Source organism: Daphnia pulicaria, chromosome 4 (genome assembly GCF_021234035.1).
Source record: "Daphnia pulicaria isolate SC F1-1A chromosome 4, SC_F0-13Bv2, whole genome shotgun sequence".
NCBI lineage: Eukaryota > Metazoa > Arthropoda > Branchiopoda > Diplostraca > Daphniidae > Daphnia > Daphnia pulicaria.
This window is the reverse complement of record NC_060916.1, coordinates 19,487,163-19,509,819: the sequence shown is the minus strand read 5'-3', so window position 1 is coordinate 19,509,819 and position 22,657 is coordinate 19,487,163. Positions and strand designations below refer to the sequence as shown.

The 22,657-nt window shown below is 38.4% G+C and overlaps 1 protein-coding gene across 1 annotated transcript; it reads right to left on the bottom strand.

Annotated features, from left to right (window-relative positions):
• Positions 1-19,816: 19,816 nt before the first annotated feature.
• Positions 19,817-22,589, bottom strand: LOC124337510 (integrin alpha-PS2-like). The gene is made up of 8 exons (XM_046791526.1): positions 22,344-22,589; positions 22,139-22,260; positions 21,993-22,063; positions 21,821-21,923; positions 21,712-21,749; positions 21,400-21,624; positions 20,173-21,309; positions 19,817-20,104 (listed from the first exon to the last, which is right to left on the bottom strand). Exons 1-8 carry the CDS (start codon positions 22,529-22,531, stop codon positions 20,009-20,011), a joined length of 1,980 nt encoding a protein of 659 aa, XP_046647482.1. The 5' UTR covers positions 22,532-22,589; the 3' UTR covers positions 19,817-20,008.
• Between the last annotated feature and the right edge of the window lie 68 nt (positions 22,590-22,657).

Here is a 22,657-nt window from a genome sequence, read left to right as displayed (position 1 = left end):
AAAGAGAATAAGAAATTATTTTTCTCGGTAGAAATAAAGTTGGTCGATCGATCGACAATATTGCCACCAACTAGTCTGATCATCGAGGAGTTGATGGTGACGAAGGTGACCTCCTCCAGTATGCCTGTGTGAGTGTGTGTATTTGTATAAGTGACATAATAGAACATTAAGATACCAGCAGGGACGTGGTGAAACATGTCAAGAAACAAAATATTCGTCATCTGTGCCGTTAAATCTGATCAAATTTATTAAAATATATATTTTTTATTTCAATTTTTTCCAACAGTGCGTGTGTGTGTGTGTCCAGCGAAATGATGATGGAAAATTACTTTGATTTTTTTTTTTTTTTATTTCTTTTGTTTGATAAATGATTGTTCTTTTTTCATCGCATTAATTGCCTTTCAATGTGTCTCCGTCTCCGGTCCTCGGCCCTTAACGTCTACTGCTTTCTTAATTTTGTCCGTTTATTTGTTTTTTGAACAGACTGTTATTAAATAACTATCTATCTATACCTCTTCCTCTGCCCTGCCCGTACACGAATCGCGTTTGTCTGTCCTGAACTATTTTGTCACTATGTTATTGGATTCAGCAATAATATTACACTGATGATTACAAGCGGATTGATTTCAAATCAGTTTCTTTTTTTATCGTCTTACGAACTGTCGTGCAGGTCATGTAATAATAAATCTATAACACACGAATTTTATTATTTTAGACGTTTTGTTAATTGGAAGAATTTTCCTTCTGGTAGGGAATTCTTATGGATTTGTTTCCTGCAAATTCCTAGGATAGCCTACTGTTGTAACTCACTATTCGCTATTCGAGTAGCCAACATTTTTTCATTCAAATTGTAATAATTCAGTGTCCAGCGGTGTCCAGTTTATATCGCGCATTGTAGTTGCGCTTTTGTAGTAGTAGACGTAACCAGAGCCATTTGACGTAATTTTTGAAAACGCTTTATTAAAACGACGATGCTAGATATCGCTTTGTCGACAACTTGTAATAAGCGAAAAGCCGGTGAGCCGATGTTCAAGTATGCAAAATTCAATCACGCAATCACAAGATTTATGTGTTAAATATTAAATTTTAATCTAATTTTTAAAAAAATTGTTATTTTTGCAAAGGATTGTATAAGTAAATAAAAGACCACTTGTCTTTATCTATGGTCATTTACTCAAAAAAGTCAAAATGATTGCAGAGGCAGAGATGCCAGATGCGGACGTTTTTAATTGTAAAACGGGTAAAACCAGAGCCAGCCTGGTCTCGCGGGGTGTACGGAGATTGTTTTATTATGGGTTCGAAATAAACCATTCTCCGTACCACCCCAGTTTTTTAAGTTCTCCGTACCACACTATTGTTGAAATTCTCCGTACCGCCCATATGAAGACTCTAGTGCACAACGAGGCTTGACGTTGATCGTTGATGTTTACTATTTTTTATATTTATTAATGCTAGTTATTATTCAAAATCAATGCTTACATTGATTAATGGTCCAGTTATATGGCGTCGTATGCTGGTCGTATGCTGTTGGGTGTTGTATTGTTTATGGGTCGACGCTTATTTATTATATAAATAAGCTATTCTTCGCTATTCTTCGCTATTATTGGCTGGGTCGACCAACTGTGCTCAACTTTACTCCTGTGTACCGGTGACTCCTGGGTATGCTGGATTCACGACAGCAGCGAAAGAATACTGGACCACGTAGCCACCTTGCTACACAACAACGTCAACATACGCAACACCTTACTACACCAAGGTTCCAGAGTATTGCACCACAACTTATGATGCATCAGACTACTCCCCCAAAGAGCCGGAGTCCTACAACGAAACTCCAAGTACTACACCACTAAGGCATCGGAATACTACACGACTACGTATGCTGCCCCGAGCTACTACACCAAGACCCCTAATTACTTCAACACCCAAGCGCGCAAGTACTACACTACTTTTTTTGTAATAACTAAGAGCGGGACTTTCCTTTTAAGTTTTAAAATTATGGTAACAAACAATCGATTGAATTCTAAATCAATAGTTAAATTATCGATGCAATTTCAATCGATATGTTAGTGTCATATAACGAAGAAAAAATAAACAAATCTTTTTGCATTTTCTGTTACGGCGAGTTTTTCCGAATTTGTCAGACATTCCAATATACTAAATTTATTTCTACTTTATCTGTTTTGCTGGAGATTGTGTTTCTTAAAATCTATACTGTAGACTTCTGATTCAACATGTCTATGCCCTCACAATCTTCAAATCCTATCGGGCAACGACCGTTTGTTCAAAGACTTCATAGGTATTATTTTTTTTATATTTTGTTTTAACTTTTTGCTAGCAATACAAACATTTTCAATACATCTATTAATTGCCCTTAATTCAGGCAGCATGCATCTGAAGTACGGAGAACGGTACTCGAATGGATGCATATCATCTCGCTGAATTGGCGTTCTCGGCATTTTTTCGCATTGGCTTGCAATTCCCCCCCCCCCTCAACAAAATGTTTACTTTTCCACAAAGAATTTGTTTTAATTTTTTCATTTTTCTAACATGGAATCAAATTATTCGCGTCGCTCTATCCTCTAGCCACCGACAGCATAGCATAGCAGCATAGCATAGCATAGCATAGCAGCATCATGAGCCACAGCGCTAAAGCCGAGCCACAGCGAGAATGTCGAGACCCGCCGACGTAAGGTAAAAAATCATAACAAGACTCGTTTTAAAACTCTTCTATGAACCCCCTTTTTTTATTCTTTTCGATTTTACAAGAAAAGAAAAAAGGAGCAAAAACACAAAGTATCGGTGGGGGGGAACAGGGGACCCAGACTTGTAGGGTCCGTGTTTTGCTGTGGTAGCCGTTCGCTGATGTTTATTGGATCGTGTCGTCGACTCCCGGAATGTTTTTAAGGCGAGCAAGTCCTTGAAACAAAAGGCGAAGAAGTAAAATGGGAGAGAAAAATAGTAAATCATAACAAAATGGGTGTACGTAAAAAAGTAAAAAGCAAAAAAGGGAGGGGGCTAGTAGAGCGCGGTTGGAGAATGAGGCCAGAAAAGTGTTGAGTCGACACGGGCGTTTATAGCGGTTACAACAAACATTTCGTTCGTGCGTGTGTGTATATAGATATATACCACATATAATATACACGGAGAGAGAAAAGTTGAAATCTAATAATACGCCGGACTCGGTTTATAATTTTAAAAAATTAGAATTTTTCTTTTTTGCCATCGTCTGTTAACATTTTGTCATTTTCCGTCTTAAAAAAAATATATGTTTGTGTGATGAACAATTGACACATGAGGAATAAAATTGCTCCGCCCTTGGCATTAAAAGGAGGAGGGTATTCATTAGGCGTCCTTCGAAGGGACAGAAATGACGTCGGTGCGGGACCAGCGTGGCTTCGTATGATTGTGACACACTGACACCCAGAGCGGCACTTTCAACAACAACAACACCACGCCAGTCACACACACACTTGCACTGACTAATTTCACCTTTTTTTCTCCCCCCCCCGTCCCGCCCGATTTTTTTTCCCGTTCTGACCTCTGACACACCACACACCCACTTAAAGGGAAAATTGTTGAAACTTAAAATTTACAAAATATATTAACTAATTATGGCTGTTTTGCTAATAATTGAATTGCACCATAGCATACTCCAATTGTCGGAGTAGGCTATGCATTATTGTACACTGCAGGCTGCAGATAAACTTTCGTGAGAACTGATTGTCGATTGTCAAATTTTCAACAATGATATTTGGTCGTCCTGTGTGGAATTGTAATCCATGATGCCAATCCCCATGTAGACTGTCGAAAATTGGAATTCTTCTTATGTCAATTTATTAGTTGAACATTGCGTTATGCTCGGCCCTGTCCTGAACCACAAGCCAGATCTCAGCTCTCTTCGCTCGACCATTCTTCTTTCCCTTTTTCTCTCCCCTATTTCCATTCGATGACCACCCTCCGTCGTCAACTCGAGGCCAAATCACGTTGATTCCCTCACCCGAATCCTAGAACTCGGGCTGTTTATAACATTTCCTTGATTTGACTGCTTCGTTTCAATCACTCAAGAGAGTTACGGAACACCCCTAGGTGGTACAGTTAAAGGCAAATCGAGAAACAAAAGCAAACTTTGCGTTAAAGGACTCGTTTTTCAACTGCCCAGTACAACCAAACACTCAAACGATTAAAATTTTGCAACAATATGCCGATGCCTGATGGCAGCCTGACACAATCTAAATACCTAATGCAATTATAACTGGTTTAATAATAATGGCTGTAAATAAACTTCCGTGAGAACTGAGGAGAAATTGGAAGAATGAGATTTGTCTTCAGTTTTTGTGCCAGGGTTTTTACCAGTTCCGCTTCTTCTACCTTTGCCACCTCTGACCGCTTTTCCTCTGGATGATGATGGTATGTCAAATGATTCATACTCCTTTTTTTAATGCTGCTGCATTCGTAGGTGGCAAAGCATCACTTTGCATTCCATTGATAGTTTTTTGTCTTTTGATGGTGATGTAGGTTTGAATCTAAAATAACCAGATGATTCGCTGTCATCTGGATGGACAAGCCGAAAATTGTCGAAGCAGCAGGTGATGACGAAGTAGATGGTGTGTCCATGAGAGATAAGGGACGATTTGATGGGGACGGAGACAATGACGGAGAACTCGTAGGAGGGGATCCTGGATGATGTACTAAGGAGCCTTCGTCTCTTGCCTCTCCTATATTTCCTGTCCCTTTTCTTTCACCTTTTTTGTTTTCCTTTCCATGCCTTTCTCGAACTTTTTTTCCCTTCTTCCTCTTGATTTCTATTGACTTGATTCTATTGAGCCCATGTTGGTTTCATGCTGATAGATGGTTTTGACTTAGGTGTCGCAACACAGCATGAATTTCCATTCATAGTATGGTCTACAGAAATTCCAAAAATTATTTGAAATTTGAAAGGATGTCGCTTTTTTTTTGTTAAGTTGTTGAAGTCCATCACATTGTTACCCTCTGTCCATTCAGCTCACAAGTCAGGTCTCACCACTCTCTTCCCTTGACCGTCCTTTTTGCCGTCCTGCTCCGCCATAACTTTGTCTTTCTCCTTCTATCGTGATTACCACTCTCCGTTGTCCACTCCACGTTGACTTACGTCAACTTTTATTTATTTCCCCTCTCCTAGAATCCCGCCTTCTCTAACATACAAGATCATAACACTTTTTATCATCTTAATGAATTTTAAATGTTGTAAAGTAAAGTTTAGTTACGTAGCTAGTAGTTAATTTCAAAGCATTAAAAAAAATGTAAGTAATAATGGATTCAATTGCTTTAGTCTCTCCATGTATCCAGAAAGTACTTTCTTTATTTTATTACCTCCTTTTGAATTATTTGTGGTTTTTCATTAATGTCTTTTAATGAACCTTAACTAAATTTTTTTGAAGCGATACTGCATCTTTAGTGTAGTTCTTTTCTGGGGATGAACTTTAAAAGTTGATTAAAAACCCATGATAACCGGACTGGTTTTAAGTTTGATGAAACAAGCAGTAATGGGACATTTTGACAAAACTCAACAAAATTTCCAGACAGTTATCAAGATTTCGATGCCAATGGATTAGTCTACTTCTGATCATTTCATCGTTACCATCATGTTTATCGTAGATGGCAATACATTCGAGACATTTGATTCTAAATCAATATGGCTCGATGGAATATTTCAAAAACATTTTGAAGGTCCACGAATGGTGAACGGCAGTCAAAGGCAGATGGGTGATTATCATCAGCGTGTTGCCTGGAATAAGAACAACTATTCCACAGACTTCAAGAGAAAAATCATCAATATTGAACTGGCAATGGCTATTTAGATACGTTTTAAATTATATTGCCTGTCATTGATACCTTCTCCCTCCGTCACACCCCGTCACAACTGCAAATACCTTCTCCCTTCCTGTCCTGCGTGGCGTTCTCAGGACGTAAAAAGGAAGGTTTAAGCTGTTGCAAACAACCTTCATTGATCACTAATAAATCATGTAATTTCGTTATGGATATTAGTTTCTGAATATTCTTTCATAAGCTGTTATTTTATAACCACATATCTTCCGGAATTAAAAAATTTAATAGAAACAAAAGAAATTTACTGGAGAAAAGAAAATATATTGCTAAAAGTAGAGCTTGAGGCCTTGAGCAAGTAAAGAAGGCAAAAGAAGAAATGGAAAAATTACTAAAGAGAAAAATAAAGGTAGTGAAAGACAAATTACATGTTCTCTACGGTCAAGGATTTTATTATAAGATAAGTTGCAGATATCAGTAGATAAGAACATTCGTCCTTCTGTCATTGTTAATGCCGTTAGTCCATATAGTCAACAGTTATGTCTTTCTTTGGTGAAATATGTTTTTGACTCTCAAAGCTTTCGTTCAAACCAACTATTTTTTTAGCCCTCCCTGCCCATTACCATCACTATAATTTGTGTTTGCCCTTCGAAGTTCTCTGATATTTGAATGGGAAAGGGCAATAGCGGTATATCAAAACATCCGTCAAAATTGTTACTTAGAAGAAGAATTGTAGAAGCTCTCTGAATATCGTCCCTTGTTAATCTGAGTGTCTATAGATTCTTTATATTAACCTTCTATTATCATTGCCTATCTTAAGTCTTCGTCTAAGATAGCATTTTGTTTGCATTAGTCTCAAATATGCATTATGAAAAACATAAAAAATATAATCCAAAAGGAAAGTGCTGTGGATGATCCACAGACATGACAGAACAGAAACAGCTCTTCTAATTTTGATTACCTCTAATTGAGACGCAACTCTTTGTCAATGTTAACACTGAAAGAGCAAGAGATCATTGCAACAATTTTTCACATGCTACACCTTCTAGCTTCCATGCCGAAAACGGAGGCCGAACTCCTGCTTTTTGAGGAATCAGGCGGCTACGAGTTTTTACTAAGGAGTATGAAAGAGGCTTATGACCCTGATTGCTAATTCATTTTTTCCGCCTCCTTTTTTATTTTGGTGCTGTATGTAATCTTAAACAAATTGGGTGCTTCTTAAACAACTAAAGTGCTGTTTTGGTGAACATTTCAAATTGCATAAAATTTCAACACCATGTTCTAATTGTGTGACTTCAAATCGTATAATTTGTTTTTGCAGTTAGGCAGACTGCTTGAATCTTCTTAATCGGCCAGGAATTCCGCATACAAAAGTGTTTTTATTTCGTATGAAGTTTTAAAAAAGGAGTTATCAGAAAAATCTCCCAAATGGAGTTATCAGAAATTTCATTTGGGAGTAGAAAAGGGAAGAAATCTCAGACTGCACCCTATCCAACGTTGATGGATACCTCAGTGGAATGACTCAAGGAACATGAACTTCTATTTCGTAACAATTAATAATTTCCTAATGTTTTTTCGTTGCAGGTGCAACACCACGACTAATGAAAAACTTAAACGACTGAAAACTTCAAGCAGGAATAAAACAATGGAAAACATCCTGAACCTCAAAATTTTTTATAGATTGTGATGACTAGTCTCTGGGTTTAAATAGTTTATAGACGCACGGCCGGACACATACACAAGCAATGAGAACTTATAGGGAGATAGTAGAGTGGGAAAACTGAGAGGGAGAACAGAAAGAGAGAACGGCTGCTGCTGAGGAGCGAGTGAAGGAGACATTCATTTTTTATATTGGTTGATTTGTCAAAGTAATTTCATGGTTAATTTAGGTAGACATCACTTTACGAAGAAAGTAGATGAAATCGCACGAAATAGCAATACTGTTGTTCATGTAGCTAAATTTGTCAATGACCATACCAAAAAGGAATTCTTTTCCCAACCCAAAGGCTTAGTTTGTCAAAACATTGCTTGCGGTTTGGATACGAATATTCTAATTGGAAAAGATAGAATTTGCAGAAAATGAAAAATTACTGGATATCCCCAAAAATCTTTAAGTGGATTTTTTGCCCAGTCTGTAGCCTGTCCCTGAATCCAGTTATGGTGGTCAGATTTATTGCAAGGAATTCTAGGGGATTGGCTGTTAAAAGGAGAATGTGTGTACGCTAAAAGAATATAATAATATTAATCTGTTATAAGTGGTACTGTTTGAAATTTCAATGTAAAATTTCGTTTTTTAGGGAAAGTGCAATTATTTTGATTCAACATTCAATTGCGATTTTTGCGGAAGTAGCTGGGAACGAAAGTGCTCTTGCAAGACCATGTTTCATGACATCCTGTTGCTACAGTTCTGAAGATGAAAACAAGAAGCACACTCCACTAGCTTATCTACTAGACATCTTTACCGTGTTTCACAAAATAAGTTCCACAAAATTGGAGAGTGAAAAAGCATCAAAAGATTGGTTGTATTTTTTTATGAAACATCACGCTACCCTTTTAATTCGCAAACCAGAACACACTAGCCCGGCCTGAGCAGCTGGATGCAACAAGTTGGTGGTTATGTTGTTCTACGACAAGTTGTTGAAAGTTAAAAAGTCAAAATACAAATTCAAACCCCATGAAGTCCATAATTTAGACGAGACAAGAAACCCCACAGTTATACTACCACCCAATGTTATTGCTCAAAAAAAAGGAAGCAGGTAATAATAGTAAATTACCTCTTTAAAAATGTGCATAGATTTTAGAATGTTAATTCTTGCAAGTCCAGCAGACGGTTTCAGCTGAAAGAGGGGATATTATTACGATGTTGGCCTTCATATGTGCCAACGGATCATCAATTCCGCCTACATTCATATTCCCTAGAAAAAAAATGAAGCCCGAATTTTATGATAAGGGACCCATTGGATGCTTAGGATTCAGCAGACGTGAGACAGGTAAAACTTTGTATTTTGTGAACCCTCTTTATACTTACTATAGTTTTTACATAGGCTGGATGATTGGTGAGAACAATGTGAAGTCCTTAGTCCTTACAGTATTACCTTAGTTATGTCATCTACAGTCGATATGCATTTGGGGAGCAGGCCGCTCCCCTTACAATGGACAATTATGCAACTCAACGTACTACCCAGCAGTGAAGTTTGCAAAGAAAAACGGAATCATTTTACCGCCAAATTGCTCCCACACCTTAAAGCCATTTGACGTCAATGTTTATGGGCCATTAAAAAAAGCTCTATCTTTAAGCCACAATGAGTGGCTACAGGACAAATTCGAGTAAAAGGATTGTCGTTAAAGAAGTTGCAGAATTTACAAGACAACCATATATTGCTGCGTTCACTCCAAATATCATATCCGGATTTACATCTACCGAAATTGAACCATTTAACATATTTGGGATTTCTGACGACAGATTCTTAGCATCACTGGTCACCGATCGTGATGAAATAGGTGACTAGAAAAAGATAACTCTTACAACAAAAATACCAATATGGTCACTGATATTCTATTTTGTTATATCAACTGGTGTTTTTGTTCGTCTCCTGTAGCAGACGTTTCTAGACAGCATCGTCCACGCTACGAACGAAATTCTTCTGCTACAGGAGACAACAAAATAACCAGTCACAAACAAAATTTAATTAAAATTAACTAGATCGAATTGGGGATAGAAATAAAATTTAGGTAAGAGAGAAATGAATAAAGTATTCACCGTTAGGAAGAAAAGGGGAGTGAAATCAGAGTCATAGATAAGAAAACAATATTTTTACCGAGGAGAAGTTGGTTTTCCCATAAGACGCTGTAGGCGACAGACCAAATCGGATACAAATGATATTTTCGCATTTTCGGAGAATGCACAACGCAGGATGTGTAACTGCTCCATATGAAAGAATCCCGGTTAAATATGAATGTTTGGAGTAATTAAAATTTCCCGAAGGCATATTAATAAATCCCGTCAGAAATAAATTCCATCAGACGCTTTTCTTATTATTGTTTTGATATCTGACTGATTTCCACGACACCTACTGGCTCTATTTTAGTTTTCTTTTGGATATTTTTATTCGGTTTTGTATTATCTTCTGACAATGTCTGTCTTTTTCGACAGTCTACAGGTTGGAAAATATTTTATTATTTATGTCGAAATTGTTTTTTTTTTGTGATTTAGCTGAAGAATAGAGTTTCCTATTAAGAATTTCTGACAGTGTAGAAATTAGTGAATAAAATTTGCGACTCTGATCATCAGATGCCGGAACAAAAAAAATCCACTTCTTGTAGAAGAGAAGGTGCTTAAAATATTTCCTCAGTTTGAAAAGCTTGGTGTTTTTTTTTATCAACCATATTTTTTAAAAAAGTTTGACATCCTCCCCAAAATTACATTTAAAAGTTTTTTTTTTAAACCGCAAAAAGAAAGGTCTCAAAGGGCACAAAAAATGTAGAAAACAATGTATACAATATACAGCAAGTAATATATAGCACCCAAAACGAATAAAAGGCGTTGGAGGACTTTGTGTGTTTACTAGCCTGTTCTTAATAACTGGAAGTAAGCTCCGAAAACTAAATACATGTTAAGACTATTAGCGATATTCCAAAGGTTCGTTGGTTCCAATGGCTACCCGGATACTCGCTTGTTGAGACAGTTTATGATGTGCTAGTACCTGACCAACATAGTATAAGCCAAATGGCGAGTTTACTTTTCAGTACAGCATGTACCATGTACAGTCATAAAATGCATCGAACTCCCGTTACCAACACCACACTTTTAAAAAAGCTGTCAAAAAAAGCTAGAATTTATTATCAAAATCAAAAGTGTGCTAAAACTAATTGTGCCTGATAATTAACAACATAACAAATTAATAATTTAAAAATATACTTGAATTAATAATTAATTTATCTACTGTACACATTTCATTTACAAAAAAGTAAAAAAGAGAACTTCCAATCATGGCGGCCGCAAATCTTTCAAAATTACGCCACTATCACCCTATAACAAATTAAAGCATTAGTTACACATCAACGTTGTTGATCAAAACGTTTCTTTTGGTTTGTTCGTACCGCGATTAAACATCTTTTCACTTTTTCTCGTATAACAGATAGTTGACCCGAGATTTTACGCAGATTGGCACTGTTTTCACTTTTACTTTTACACATCGGGTTTACACTTCAGCCGTGATCTGGCCATGAACGTCAATCTTGACGGGCTTTTGGATGCGCTCATCATTCCTGTACGGCTGTACTTAGGTAGGTTTTACACTGGGAAGGAGGACAACGCCAAAACCTTTCATTTCTGTATCCCATACAATGAGGTTTTTGCTTCCGGAACAAGTGCTTCAACAAAAAGCTTGGGCATATCAGTCTGCTGCGTTGGACCCAGAATATTTGTTAGCCGCTCTTTTGTCATGATGTCTGTCTTCAGATTGTCACCAACGTGACGGGAATAAGACCATTTTTTAGGGATTTTTTAGGAACAAGCCCAGTCTTTTTGACTCGCCCCAACCCCGTATTTCTCATGACTTTCAGGGTGTTGCCCGCTGCCAGACTCGAATTGGCATGACCGAAGGTCGAAAGATTTCAAGTCTGTTGTGTCCACCATTTCACCAAGTTGGCGACTTACATTTTCTGAAGGTAAAGGATTGTGAGGCCAGAATCAAGAGCTGTCCTTGTTTTTAACAGCGTTCGAAGTGCTCAGAGGGTTAGAAGCTCCAAAACAACAATATAAACAGAAGCCATCCAAGAATAGCCAATCAGATAGAAATTGACAAAAAAGATGGAGGGGATGTTACGTCCCAAAAGACCGCTCTCCAACTGAGACCCCATATCACTCAAGAGAAAGAAATCTGGCCTCTCCCGGAAACAAACGTCATTTTCAGATGGTTAGGGGAAACCAAAAATTTATGCCCCAAAAGATGATCCAAAGACGAAACGGCGTCATTAACAAGAGAGGTATGATGTAAATGGATAAAAAAGAGAAAAAAAGATCCTAAAAGAACAATCATTGACAGTTTCATGATTTGTTGAGGAGAAAAATTCTTGAAAAAAACTAGAAAGGGGTATCATCACATCAATCCCCCCTAAAAGCGTGTAAATAATCTCGTGTGTGTCGTAAATGCCTCATGAGAAGAGAAAAGTGTTCATCACCTCAAATCCCATGACGCCTATATCTGCTAAAGGAACCAGGGAACGAAAGCCTCCTCGTTGTTCCATCAAAGGACGACCAATGATTTCAAAAATCTTCGGAAGGTTCCAGTCTTTAAGACCATTAACAAGGCATTTACAAACATGAAAAACACGAGCAGCGTTATCAGGCAGAAACGGAGGGCACTTTAATATGCTTTGTTTTGAAAAGAGAGGGACGAGAGACACTTCGGCTCCAATAGCTCATCGTTGAAATCTTTTCGGAGGTTTTTTTCTCAGAATCCCCCCAAAAGCAAATAAAAACTTAATAGATTACGGGCATAAAAAGACGACGTATCTCCTGGTAAATGACGAGGCGTATTTCCTTCTCCCGCAATAGTGACTCCTCGGGGTGTGACAATCGTTTCAGCGAGACGGCTAAGGGCACAGTTTCCTCCTGCATGGGCCGCCAAATCAATCACCACAGACCCTGATTTTAACAAGTAGGTATGCTTTCCAGAAAGCGATTGGGGAAGATGTTTTCCTGGAACGAGGGCTGTTCCATTCGAATCGTCTATTGTGGAAAAATGCTGCAAAAACCTCTGCTTGTTGCTTTTAATAGGTCATTTCCTTTTAAGGGTATGCATATTTCCTGAGCATATCTCCCTTTGTCTTCATGGGATTGTTGAGCTTCAACTATCATGAACTCAACACCTAAGCTTACGACTTTACACGAACGGTGGGTTTGAAATCTAAAGTGGAGACCATCGCTCTTAAACGTTTGGCAGTGACGATTGCTTGAAAAACTGCCACTCCAGCCCCTCAAATCAGAACACGTGCAGGGGAGAATGTGCCTATGGCCGTCATTAATAGAGGAAAGAGACTCGTTGTCAGGTAGGCTGCTTCCGCAACAATCCAGTATCCCGCAATCGTGCTTTGGGGAGAGAAAACATCCATAGTTTGGTTTCGTCTAATGCGGGGAAAGCTCAAGACTGAAAGCGCGGAGATCTTTTCTTTTCAAAGGTGGCTACCGCTTCTTTTCCTCCTAAAAGTCCTATGATGGAAGTTTATTGGGAAAACTTTTCTTTATTATAGTTATTCCTGAATGCCACGTACAGTCCAGACAAAATTGGCATTTTTACAAAGTGAGGCTGCTGTTCTTACCTGGGCACCACCTTCATTCCAATCGAGGAAAGAAAAATTCTTTCCATCTGATAAGAAGGTAGCTTCTCCGTCTCCCATTTCAATCAAAACCTCACATCAAAACGTGATTTTATCCAGGAACAGATTGTTTAGGCACAAGAATCCAAAACATGAAACTTATCTCCGATGATATTTGTGATGATGGAATTACTTTTAATCCAGTAATAAGTAATAAAAAACTGTCGGAGAATTCCCCGTGAAAAACCATGAAGAGTGCATTCGTGAAAGACGCGTATAGCCTCCAAAAACTGATCTAATGTGACCCGAAGGGTAATGATTGCCAGGGAAATGTTTGTGAATGTCCTGAGAAGTTGCCGCTGCCCTTTGTTGAGAATACTCAGCTCCTCGCCAAAGGAAATCAACAGAAAAGAGAATTCTTCCATTTGGGCCGAAATCACTCCTGAAAGACAGGCAGCAGGCCACGGTTGAAGTAAAAATCGAAAGATCACAACGTTGACAAATGTCGTCCCAAAAATGAGGGAAAGAAGAATAGCCGACAAATAGCCTAAATTATTCCAAATAAAGGTTAAGTCCATGAGAAGGCCGATGCAAAAGAAAAAAACACATATTCACATGGCGTCATCATTTGCAGAATCACATTGCGTTCTCGGCTGTGACAGTCGGACCCTGAAAGGAAGGCACCATGGGCAACAGACAGCCCTAAAAATGCTGAAAGAGCTGCAAATCCAAAACAAAAAACTATGCTTGCTAGTGCAGGGAATTCAGGATTTCCTGTAGAAAAAGAGAAAGCACTTTGACTTTTTGTTGGTGGCTCAAAAACAAACCAATACAGATAAAAACCCAAAGCACAGTATTAATCCTAAATAAAACCAATGGATTCCCTCATCCAATTCTTTTTATCGTCAAAATCATGGGAACGATGGCAAGATATTCGACGATGAGAACTTCCAAAGTGAGGCGTCCCATCTCAGAATTAATTTTGTTATTATTTTCTAAGATTTTCACGACGACAGCCGTGAAGAGATTCATTGATCAGATTCAAGCCAGGCAATCGAGGCCGTTTGGTTCCATTAAATGGAACAGACAATCAGCTGTTTATAAAAAGAATTCATGGTTTTTTGTATAGAAAAACTTGCCGGGCGTAGGAGAGGAGAATGAATAAGGGAGGTGTTCTTTCGGTTTTAAAATTTAGGTTAGGGGCCTCGTGAAGACAATCGTTCTCATAGTCTTTTTTCTTTAAAAGATCTTCCCCTGTTTCTTCCCGCTTTTCATCAGGGAGAGAGGCTAATTTTTCAGAGAGCAAATTAATGATATTCCCCCGAGATACAGAGACATCAGAGGGTAGTGTTAAAACGATAGAAGATTTCTCAAGGGGTGGAAATTCTTTAACCCAAAAGGGTAGGGGCTGTTGAAGAGTATCTTTTTCTGAAGGTTTTGGGGTTTAGTGAGGGGTTGGGAGGTATGTTTCCATCCCTCTCCCATCCATGAGTCTTCTCCTTCAAACAAAAAGGGTCACAGGAAGGAGATTGCTTTTTGAATATCACTGTACCAACTCGCCACAGACAGGGCCTTTTCACCTTTCCAGTCACAGATATACAGCCGTTCGCTGGCGCGGGTTAAGCCACGTAGAAGAGACGGTTATATTCTTCCAATCGATGACGTTCCTCCTTATCTTTGATCTCATTCAAACAATGGGGGGTTTGAATCTCTGGCAGTATTCAGCAGGGAAAACTTCTATCCTGCTCCTGAACCCACACTAAAGAGGAAAGATCTCGTGGATGATGAACGGTATCGGGTATAATCCCGACAGGTGCTTGGAGACCTTTGGAGCCTTGGGACCTTCGGACCTTGTCAAAATGCGGACTTCATATCGGGTCCCTTGCTCAAAATCTCGTTTAATCTTAATGGTGTTTTGGTGCATCCACCCATGTTGAGGGAATTCATTTCATCGAGGGCCTTCGACGCATCCAGCCCCAAACTTTCACCCATTTGACGACATTCCTCCAGGCTGTTCAGAAGAAGGGAACAAACTAAAGGGTAAGAGGGAGGCGTATTGGTCTTGGAGGTGTTTGAGAAAATCATAGGCCTCTGGAAGGGGCTTCCCAAAGGAGACGCTTCCTCTCAAAGCCGTACTCGAAGTGAAACGGAGATGAGATGTAGATAATAAGGGGAGGGCTTGGTTCTTTATAGAAAATAAAGAATGAAAATACAAAACTGGCAGTTCCAATTTCGATGTCTTTAGATGCAGTGACTAACAGAGGATGTATTCGCATGGGTTTGACGGTGTGGCTGAAGATGTCCAGGTTATCTCGTAGAGAGTAATGTTGCAGCAATAAGGGAAGGAAATTGCACGGATACATGCCGTACATGTGATGGAACAAGGCATAGAGTGCAATCTGGAGATGAAGAACATTTTAATGGGGCAGCCATTCACAAAGAAGAACTGCTCTTGGCTTTGGGACAGATGAGCTGTTGGTAATCCCCAAAACCCTTTTAAGGTATATCCGTTACGGTCCACCTGAAGGCCAAGAGCCTCTGAAGCGCGTGGGTTTCTCCATAACATTTTTGAGACGCCTCGCAAGAAATCTTACCGGGAATTTGAGGATAGTTTGGAAAAGGGCATTTTTCATCCCATACCTCCAAGGACACTGTAGGATGAGCTAAAGCGATTTGGTTCAGAAGCTGAATTAGGGCTACAAATTCTGACCGTGCTGATTTGAGTTTTTTTCTCTTTAATCTCGTCTTCTCCACCAAGATAAATTGCATCAAAGGATATTTGCCCCCGACCCACTACTACATTGTCTCAGTGATAACCATGTCGGACACTTAATTTATATCTGGTTACTGTAGCTGAGTTTGGGAACACATTTTTTTGTTTTTTCAAGTACTCAAATCAAATTTTCAACTTGATTTAAGATTTTTGTGTTCGAAATCATATTTAAAGTCAAGTCAGAGAACCGCCTAAGTCAATTTCAAGTCAAGTCGAAACAACGGAATTCGACCGCTGTTATTGTTTAACTACATTATTTTATAAGATAGGAAGGGTTTTTTTAAAAAATTCTGTTGAAAAAGGTCTATGAAAAAGAGCGTCATTAGATCTTTGAGAGGTCCTATGATCACATTTGTATTTTGTTATTCATCTATAGTAATGAAATTGAATTTCAAAACACATTGTAATTTAAAATTGTTCCCCCTCGATTCCCTCTCAGCAGTGTTACGATATCAAGAAATCTTTATCTTTTGTCTTTCTTCCATGAGGCGAGAAAAGATGATCTTCCTACCAGTAGCGAGTGTTTTTAGGGGAAAGGCAATCTATTTCAATTAATGAAAGCGTTTTTAAAAACGCCTTTTCCCTTATGATCATTTCTGTTTCAGCCATACGGATATTTCGGTACCCACTGTAAGTATTCAAAAATGTTAATTTTTTGTTTTGTTGCCCCGGGAAATTTACCTGGCCTCGAACAAACACTTTCTCCAGTCAACCGATGGAAGAAGCCATTACCCTGGATGCCAATTTGATTCACGATTGCATCACTGCAACGAAATAAAGAAATTTTCTAATTATTGAAAAGCAGCGCAACAAAGAGATATTGGAGAAGCGAAAGCACTGCAAAAAGCAGCAAGAAGAAGAACCAGCTTGTTGCAAGAGAAATGAACACGAGACTGATGAGAGACGGAAAATTTTTACAAATTTTACAAATTTTCAACCCCAAATGCTTCAGGACAGTATTTCATTATGTGACCCTTTTGCCATAATTGAGACCATCTCACACAATTTGGGTTTATTTTCCACTTTTTGTTATTTTTTTCTTATTTTTCTTCAATAACCAATGATATATAGAAAAAGTAAATGGGAGCTGAATTTTCGGGTGTTGCAGAGGAATCTTCGTATGGATTAAAGATTTACGTCTCGGGATGTATTAATGATGAAAAAAACATTGTTTTTGTCATCTCTTCTGTTTGATGACGACACAAATTCAATTTCATTTGATGGAACCTCAGGATGTGAGGTTCTGTCAATATCTTATATACGTAAATTTTTCGTCTCAAATTCTACAACATTCAAAAAATTGAAACTAAAATAGTCCAGTTAGAAATAGAACAAAGCTTAGATTTTATCCACTATAGCCTCCACGTCGTACACAATGTCAACACTAGTAATATAAAATGTGGTGCCGGATCTTTCATTCCACCTAGCGCAGAGCCTTCTGGTGCCAAAATGCACTTACTCCATCCGCAGCCAAGTCGTCGAGTGTAGACGTTACAACGTAACATACCACCCTACTAGCACAACTACGTTTATAGGCCTTTTCAAACGATTCCCTTAAGTAAGGGCTAGACGTCCTAGGTGGACGTAATTCTATGGTTTGTAGAACGTCCCAATGTCCTCTCCGTAGAACGTCCAGACTAGACTTCCATTTGGCGTCCAAAAACGATCGTTCATAGGATGTTTCAAACGGGTCCATTTAATAAGAACTGGAAATTCAAGCCGGACGTAATTCTATGGTTTATGGCACGTCACAATTTTCCAGTGGACTTCAATTTGACGTATTGTCGTCAGTTTGCGTTTGTTATATTGAGGTATTATAAAGTAAAAGAGCTGCGCAGACAACAAAAGTATAGAGAACGGTAGAACGGAGAACGGTATTTATCTTATCGCATTTCGTCGCTGAGGAAACTCATGCTGCAACCGCGTCGGCTCAGATAGATATAAAGGCAGACAAAAGTTATAGATATACAGAGTTTGGTAGAAGACAGGGTAAAAACCATAACGGCTGTTAGTCAAGGGTTTCCCGTGACGTTCGGTATGCTCTCACGAAAGAGGAGTAGAAAAACAGCGGGTAGTAAAGGGAAGAAATTTGAAGCGCCAAAAATTTAGCTGCCAATAACACTAACCAAATAATGAAAAAGTTATCGGTTGAACAAAATAAATGCATAATTTTATTTTAAAAAACAGTTTAGGGGAGAACGGGGCAATTAAGGTAGTGGGTAACTTGGCACCCAGCGTTTTTCGTCCTCTTGCGACCGAGGGATGGCACTTTAAAAATTAACAGTTATAGTTTTTAATAATGCGCATCTTTTAAAAAAAATTATGGAAATAGTCCATGTAGTATGGAAACAACAACTAAAATAATTTTTTGGCCCCTAAATCGTGTCGTCCATTTCGTTTTCTTTTTTCTTTTGCGGGATTCCCTAGTTAACTTAAAATTTATGAAAAATAGTTTCTGAAGTAAATTCTTTCCTCTTTCAGAAACCAATTTTTTTAATTTGTACTAACAAAATTATTGCTTGAAAACGCAATAATAACAAAGAAACCTTTTCTCGGGGCAACTTGTGTTTCTGGGTTAGAGATGGGAGGGAAAATTTTTCGGAAAATTTAGTTGATGACGCCATCGCCAGGTGTTCTTTTAGCCCGTAAGAATAACATGGGCCATCCTACCCCGCGTACAGTATCTTCCATAAAAATCCGAAACACTTCGTCTCTTTCTTTATTTTTAAAAAATATTTCGGCATTTTTTTCTTAATTCTAATAAATGAGCTTGTAAAATAATTAATTCTACACATAATATAAAGTCTTGAAAGTTAAAAAAAAAAGAAAATACATTAAACTGGGCTATTTGAAAAAAATGGCGTTCGGATTTTTATGGAAGATACTGTACATGAGCATGTCGCCCCCCGACTCAACCCATCCTCCTTCATTTTCAAAGCGCTTTTGGTTTTCAAACAAAGCAAATTGTCAGAAACTAAAAATACGCTTTTTATAGTTAATTTTTTCCTCTTTTTTTTAAGCCTAGCGGGGATACAAAATATTGAGAAATAAAGAAATGGGGGCTCAAAAACAAAAAAAGCGACAACTAGTACAACTCTCCCCTACTGTATTTTCTTTTCATATTTACTTAGTTAAAAACTCACATATCCTCCCCAAATCTCTCTATTTCAAATTATGCGCTTGGGATACAGCGTTGCCTTTTTCACAATTGACTGAAATTTCGTGAAATTTCTTACATACCGACGTCTGATGGCCCCAAGGCCCCAGATTAGGACGTCTGTCTGTCAGAAATTAAATAAAGTTGATATCCCTCTATTTTTTAAGATATAGTTCAGATTTTCTAAACAAAGTGGATTTTTTTACTGTTCCCGCCGACTTCGGGATCGCGTCACGCTTGAACGCCCCGGCCGCCAGTCGACAGACGTGGCTTTTCGTGTGTGTCATACCCCCCCCCCCCCCCTAACCATATTTTAGCCTCAAACCTTTTGCTAAATCATTGTCATTTTTTTGTCGCCCAGCTCCCAGACTGTGTGCCCTATTATATGACTAACAATGTGTTTAAATTATTTTAATTGTAGCAGCAATGAATCGAATCGAACTACACCTTATGACTTTTTGTAACGAATTAAAAAATGAAAAATTGTTCTGAATTTTGTACTGCTTACCCAGTATAATCGACCCGATCGCCTAATGAAGATGAGATGTAAACAACGAGAACGAAAGCAACAGTAAAAAAATAAAGCCTCATTTTGTTAATAACTTCAGAAAGTTGAAACTCTAAAGTACAACTGCGTTGTCTACTAATATTCGTGTTGGTAATACACTAATACCTCGCTAACCAAATCTGCTGGTATCTTGGTTATTTGTTTAATTTCATCTTCAGTGATAGCGCGCTGTCATTTTTTTTTAATAGTAGCGATATTAACGCAACTCCATTTATTTATTTTTGATCGTTATCGCTACTAAAGAGGTCATATTTTTCAAGATTACATAAGCTTAACCTTGTACTTTTTCCACTATTGGATCAACATCAATAACAGACTTTATAGAAAATGAAATTAAAGCGATAAAATTCTTAACTGAAATTAAAGAATAACGCTATGAGACTCTTTATCAAGAATTAGTTTCCTTTTGTGAATCGTCGGCCTTTGTCAATTCTTCTCCATCGGTTTGTTGGGTGGGTGGCTTTTTCCTTTTGAAAAATCCCAACTGTAAAAAAAAAAAAAAAGTCGTGATTTATTTTGAACGACTGAATAAATTTGTTTGAATCGTTTTACCTTGTACAAAATGCCCGTAATGATTGCGAGTATGAGAAAGGCTCCCAAGCCACTGGCAACATAAACCCACCATGGAATAGCATCGACAACCGCGTTTGCTTTACTGTCAATCATGAAAGTGAGTGAGTTGGTGCTAATGATGTTGCTATTTTCCTTGGAGAAGATAGGCAACAACCGATTAGGTTTTGTTGTTTTGTCAACCGGCTCAATAGTCATTTTCGCTTGGGCGGTTGAAGCGAAATCTTGGATGCCAGGTATGGCGTAGATGGTATTAGTTAGACATTTCTTCGATCCTGACGTAAAATTCAATTCTCGAAATAATTGATTGCGATTGTTTTCTAAGAATAAGATTCGACTGTTGTCCTTTTCGGCGTTGAAATCCAGTACTATTGAGACCCGAAATTCCATTTCTTTCTCGACACTCGAACCGGAGTATGTTATGCAGAAGCTGATGTCTTCGCAAGCTACCGGGATGGTGGTTACACCATCGGTGGAATTAGTGATGGAGCATTTACTCGTCTCCTGTAGTTTAATGATTTTGGAGACGAAATTTAGGTCGCTGGTTATTTTGGCAATTGGACGAGCGGGGATGTAAACAACAGCGGCAGACTCGTAGGCACCGATGATTACATCACTATATTTGTTCCCATCGAAATCACCTCCCGCGATGGAAAATCCAAACGTTTTCAGATGCGGACTAAACATATTTCCGGAAATGATTTGAGGGTTATCTCGCAGGCCGTTCTCTGACCCTTGATAAATATAAACTGTCCCAAGTCCGTCGTTCTCGTACGGTGCCCCAATAGCCAAGTCGTTGAATCCATCCGCATTAGTATCGCCAATCGCCGCCACAGCATACCCGAACCTACTACCGGATGTTAGCCCTCTGAGTTCTTGAGGTCTATCTTGGCTATCAAAGGTGTTCTTTGATGTTTGATAGTAAATGTAGACGGCGCCAATTTCAACTTTAAGTTCGGTACCGTTGTAATCGGTGTGGTGAGGAGCGCCGACGACAATGTCATCCCTGCCATCACCCGTGAAATCCGATACGGCTAGCGAAGCTCCAAAGTGCTCACCTGGCTGGTATCCTACTAAACTTTCTATCTCCTTTTTAGTGTCTTTGTTTAACATGTATACCTGCCAGAAAAGACAGCGCATCGTTCAGGTTTTGTTTAGCACAGGAACTGGCCAAGGTTTTGAATAAAGCGCGGGAGATTATCTAGATACCTTTCCAGCAAAGGATGAATTGATGTGGAAAGCAACAGAGGCGAGCAGGAACTCTTGTCCAAACTTGCGCATTCCGTACGTTCCGGATGCCATGGCGTAACCTAGATACCATTTATCCAAGAATGGATAAGCCGCTGGATAAAGCAAACTCGCTACATCATTTGGTTTGTCATCCTTGAGGCAAGTTGGACCTCCAAGGAGAGGCTTCAGCGAACCCTTCGCAGTCTGTAAAAGAGATGAATTTTTGTTTGAAGAGTTTAAAAGAAAAAAAAATATAGGAAGGAAGTAGATTTAAAAGAAAGTCAAACTCACTGTCATGTATGTTGCTGAAAATCCGGACAAACAAACACCTTGAAAAGAAAATGCGTTAAAATCATATATCCATACCTTACTAAAGGAAATTGTATTAATGCTTCCTTACGCCGTCGACCAAAAAGTTTAACTTTGCTAAAGCTTTGAAGATTATTTTCACTTGTGAAGCATTCCCCTTCAACAGCATGTGATTCAGCACGAGGTGAACATAACTGTAAAATGATTGAGAATCGAATCATTTCGTAGAGCTATCTCAAAATTTAATTTAAAAAAGAGCGTACTAAAGAAAACTCTCGGTTGCTAACAACGGTGGCACCAAACCACCCATTTTTGAGTGGTTCTGTTATCTGTTCTAAGAGATTGAAATCATAATATAATGTAAAGACATTATGTTATGTTTCATAATTTTGCTTGTTTTGCCACTTACCACTGAGTGAGCTTATTATTCTAACTTTTTTGCAAAGGAAACCAGCTTCGAGGTCAACTGAAGTATTACATTTATAAACCGCTCCTTGAAATAAATTTTCACCTGGCGACCCAACCAACCATCTATACCAACGATTAGCCACCAAATGGGAAATTGAATTAGATTTACTCACAAAATAAGCAAGATAGAATGGGTTGATATATACTCTGCTGGTGTTTCGGTTAAGCGATGTGCGCTCAAACTATAGCCAAAATAGGATTTTGGAAGACTTGTAAAGACTCGTTCCTTCTTGACGTCCAAGTTGTGAATAAATGAAGCGTGAACTATCCAGGGGAATAAGAAGATGAACAAAATCTTAAAGGTGGCCCATCGGGCGATGATTATTTTGACCATAGTTTCTCAGGACCAATTCTACTCGTTGTTAACTAATATTAAAGACTAAAAAAACTAAAAAACTAGAGATTCAACTAATACTCTCTGTCGAATAAAAAAAACGATCCATGTTTGCACAATGTTATA